Source organism: Neomonachus schauinslandi, chromosome 5 (assembly GCF_002201575.2).
Source record: "Neomonachus schauinslandi chromosome 5, ASM220157v2, whole genome shotgun sequence".
In the NCBI taxonomy this organism is placed as follows: Eukaryota; Metazoa; Chordata; class Mammalia; order Carnivora; family Phocidae; genus Neomonachus; species Neomonachus schauinslandi.
In genome coordinates this window covers 30,508,124-30,512,604 of record NC_058407.1, presented here as the reverse complement: position 1 = coordinate 30,512,604, position 4,481 = coordinate 30,508,124, and the positions used below count along the sequence as shown (strand labels likewise).

Here is a 4,481-nt window from a genome sequence, read left to right as displayed (position 1 = left end):
TGGATTAGAAAAGAGCAAATGTTTCTATTTTTTGTTGTTGTTGTTTTAAGAAGTGGCATACTGCTCTTTCTCCCTTTGGATGATTTCTTTTAAACCCATCAAAGAAAAAACAAACACAGTTCAAACAAACACTGTCAAGTGATTTAAGATCAAATATTTACAATAATCAAATGGAGTATCAGATTTATTTTATTTATTATTATTTATTTTTGTTTTGTATTTTTTATTTTTTGCAAACTGATACTACAAATACAGAGCTGAAACCTCTCTTTGGCTCCTCTATATGCAATATTGAATCAGTCTTCACTGAAGACAATGTAGAGTCAGTTCCAGATGCAGAAGGAAACAGTCACACAAGGCCCTAAAGAACACACGCTCCTACCCCTACCATTTGGTCCTACCCTATATACCTGGAAACCCTCAAATTCCAGTCCCTGCATGGGTAGGCTGTACACGTAGGAATGGAGCAAACCTACGGCCTGGATCTACATAGCATGTTCTGGTCTTCCAACAAGAGCGGAGCAAATCTCTCCCATCATAATAACCAATTCCACATGTGGGAACCTTGTCTAATACAGACAACTGGAGTCGTTTTGACCCCTGGGGCCACATACAAAGAAAGCAGCCCAGCTGATGCTGCCAAGAGAAACGGCTAAAGGAACGGACACATCCCACCAAGGGGATGTGGGGCCTTTCACGTGGACTGCAGGGAGTCCACCTGGTAGACATTCTGGTTGGAGGGGGTGGTGAAATAGAGCGGCTGCGCAGGGACCCGATTGTCACAGGGGCTGCTGAGTCCAAGCGTCCTCTCGAAGTCCAGCAGCTGGCCCATGAAGTTGAAGTTGGGGGAGATGTTGGATTTCTTCATCTTGACAATGTCATAAGCATCGTTCATTGACAGGTTGAGCTTCTGCATGAGATAAGCCACAGTGACAGTGACCGAGCGGCTAATGCCGGCCAAGCAATGCACCAAGACACCACAGTTTTTGCCCCGGGCTTCATCTGTAAACACAAAAAGAAAAACAAGATTTCAGCAGACCAAAAACCACTCTTTGTGAACGATCGCTCTAAAAACTGAATTTTAAAAAAAGAAGGAAAGAAAGAAAAAAAGAACCGCGTGTGGCAGTTGAGCCCCACAAGCAGCAGCAGATGCATCATTGCGATAAAACATGTACACTGGGCACAATTACATAGTTCAGATATTTTCTGAAAAGGGAGCTTTTGTATTAAGTTTCTGCCAACAAAAAAAAAAAATCCTTAATGTGTGCATTCTTTGCCTCAGCATGTGAATACCAGAAACCCTGCAATATGGTCTTGAATGCCTTTTATACAGACAAGCAGACTGCAAGGGTCTATTAAATTATTCTCCAACTGTTGTGCCGCTAACAATGGAGGTATTCAGGCATTTTAAAAGAGAGAGGGAAGTCACAGGGGACAGCCCATTAGGAGGAACAGGATGTCGACATGGCCTGAAAATGAGTTCCTTTGTAATAGGAAATGCATTACAATGCCTGGAGATTCGCTTCTCCAGGCTTCCAGCCCACAGTCCTTCCTGCTGGGCTCAGGTTACCCTCACTGTCTCACTGTTAACCAGTATCACAGTAACATTCAACTGGATTACACCATCTAGCATTCATAGCACTTTCCAACAACTAACCCCATGTCCTAAAGTAACTCCCAGATCTTTTAAAATTATAAAGCAATGCTAAAATTCCTGTCAGTAGTGAGTACTACTTCCATCTAGCCGGTCCCAAGTCCAAAGACTGTGAGAAAATCTTGTTGTCTGATCATGTACAGCCTGCTTTCAAATGACTGAATTCAAAGACTCAAGAAACCCCATTTCAAATACACCTGTGGTCTGCAGCCATGTCAAAAAGGCACTTTTTCTTTTCTTAGTGAGAGGATAAACCAGAATTAAGAACCCCCTTGTAACATTAGAGACCCGCACTCCGACAAGCTAGCAAGCAGCAAGAGAGATTAACAGCTTAAATTCTATGAATGGCTAGGAATTTTGCATTTAGAAGTCTGAGGAAGGACTGTTCATTAGTCTCACCTATGAAAGAAATGGCCTCAGGGAAAAACTGGGACAGGTTTTGACTCCAGTGATCCGAGATGGGGATCTGCTTGTATTTAAACTCTCCTGCGTTCTCAAAGAGATTCGGCAAATTGGGGGTGACGTTCAAGATGTACTTGATGCCGAACTCCTCCAACACGTCCAGGTTGGTGGAGTCCTTGGCACAGCCCAAATAGAGGAAGGGCAAGATCTCCACGGGGAAGGAAGGCTGGCTGTTGGACAGCGGGCTGCCATCCGAGTCCGTTGCACTATTGGGGTCTCGGTCAAGGTCAGACTCAATATCCGAGGAGGAGTCGGAGCTGATCCGCAGGCCCCCGAGCCCCAGCACTGGCAACGGTGGCGAGCTGCTGCTACACGAGCCGTCTAGATTGGTCTCGCAGTGCAGGGCGAACTCGGCTTGGAACTTACTGAAGCCACCTGCCAGGACGAGAAAAGCAATCGTTGTAACCTGAGATCCCGTAGTAGTTTTCACAGCTTGTGAGAGCCGCAACCGGGCGCAGGAAACACCATAGCACCCTACGAAACCCCCTGCACACAGAGCCAATTATAAGAGAGAGACACTTAAATGTATACCCTTGGGAGTGGAACGAACAGGCCCGCCTTCCCTGGAAACCCTTATTCTTTTAAATCCGGAAATGCACAAAATGGCAACTTTTCTAAATATTTTGAGGGGCTAGGGGATGCAATCTACACCCCCAGTGACCTCTACTGTACTGCAAATCGTAATTCGAAATCGAACGACAGAATGCAGGGACAGGTGGAGGATATTACGGGTAAGCAAGAGGACAACTCGTTAGAAAGAAACAACCCGTGCCTGTGGCCGGAAGCTGGTGGATTCTGCGCCAGCCTGCTCGCGGGTGCGGGACGCCGGAGGTTCGCAGCCGGGAGCCGGCGGAGGGCCCCCAAGCCCGGCAGCGCGACTCAGAAGCGCCAGGCGAGCGCAGCAGGGGCACTTGGCAGTCCGCGTGCCTCGCCCGCACCCACCCCACAGCCCCGCGACCCCCGCCCGGCCCCGCGCGCGGGACTCCCCTGGCGCGTACCTTCCAGGTAGAACGCCCGGCAGCCCTCGTCCTTGAGCTTCTTGAGCAGCAATCCAAGCACCGACTCGCCGCCAGTGTTCTCGTTCCAGTCGCTGCTACTCTCGTCGTAGAGTACTACCGTATCGGTGCCGCAGCGCCGGGTGAAGCGGTCGCGGTCCTCGCCACGCGTGAAGAGCGCGCGCACGGGCAGGTTGCCCTTTTGCAGGCGCCGCAGCATGATGCCCGGGATGGCCACGTTGATGGCCGACTCGATGTGCGACGACTCATACAGCTCCTGCGGCCGGCAGTCCATCAGCAGCAGCCGCTCGTTGCCCAGCTCCAACTGCTCGTTGAGCCACGCCACGGTCTTGCTGATCGCCATTTCCGACGCGAAGGGCACGGGTCTGAGCGTATCTATCATGGGGGTCGAGCTACCGGAGAGGGCGGGTGCCTACCAGACGCCCCTCGGGGCAGGCATAGGCCGAGCGCGCCGCGCGAAGCTGCCGCTCTGCGAGCGGGGGTTTAATTCCACCTTGCCCTTCCCAGACCGGGTTAGCGGTTGGGGAAAGCGAGACAGAAGTGAAGCCGGCTGTTCCCTCTGCTCCCGGCTGCAGCCGCTCGCTCTTGGTGTCAATGAATCTCTTTGAATGAAGCTGCCCAGACAGTTTTGTTCCTCCCCAGTGAATGAAATCCAATTAATTCGGACTCCCTGCTACTAAGGAGGGGAGGGAAAGAAGAAAAAAAAAAAAAAAAAGTCCAGCGGCTCCTAATCCCTCCCTTCAAGGCTGCACCTCAAATCCACCCGGGCGTCTTTCTCCTCGAATTATTCAAACCTCGATTTGCTCACTCTCCCTTGGACTCAGCCCTCGCACACCCCCTGCGCGAGGCAGCTCCTCAATGGATACAAACAGCGAGCGTCTCAATGGATACATTCTCTCGGCCAGCCAATGAGCGCGCTGCGGAAGGGGCTGTTGCCGTGGGGACGGGCCGGCTGGAACAGGTTGTGTTGATGAATTGTTAATGAGTTTGTCATTCACAAAAACGGAAAGGAATTTCCGCTCCGGATAAGCCCCAGTGCAAACAAGCTGCAGCAGCGGGCTCGGCGGGAGGAAGGAGAAAGAAGAGGAGGCGGCGGCGGAGGAGGAGCAGGGCACATAAACCAGGGCACTTCAGTTGTCTCATGTTTCCTTCTGTTGAGAGTTCACACTTTGCGTCGGAACTTTTGCGCACAAATGGTGCAATTAGCAGGCACAAAAGCCCTTGTTCGTGACGCCTGCGCTCGCAAGCTAGCTTTAAGAAAACTTGTGCTTTTTTTTCCCTTTATATTCCCTTTAAACTCATTTGGACCGGAGTTCGCCTTAACCCCCCTCCTCCGCCCTCCTTTAGGC

General features: G+C 50.7%; 1 protein-coding gene across 2 annotated transcripts; it reads right to left on the bottom strand.

Annotated features, from left to right (window-relative positions):
- Positions 1 to 206: 206 nt before the first annotated feature.
- DUSP6 (dual specificity phosphatase 6) lies at positions 207 to 3,990 on the bottom strand. Of its 2 annotated transcripts, XM_021687516.2 has the most exons (3): positions 3,115 to 3,990; positions 2,054 to 2,491; positions 207 to 1,002 (listed from the first exon to the last, which is right to left on the bottom strand). In XM_021687516.2, exons 1-3 carry the CDS (start codon positions 3,512 to 3,514, stop codon positions 695 to 697), a joined length of 1,146 nt encoding a protein of 381 aa, XP_021543191.1. In that variant the 5' UTR covers positions 3,515 to 3,990; the 3' UTR covers positions 207 to 694. The 2 variants fall into 2 exon arrangements, with proteins under 2 accessions (XP_021543191.1, XP_044770678.1); XM_044914743.1 differs by lacking the exon at positions 2,054 to 2,491.
- Between the last annotated feature and the right edge of the window lie 491 nt (positions 3,991 to 4,481).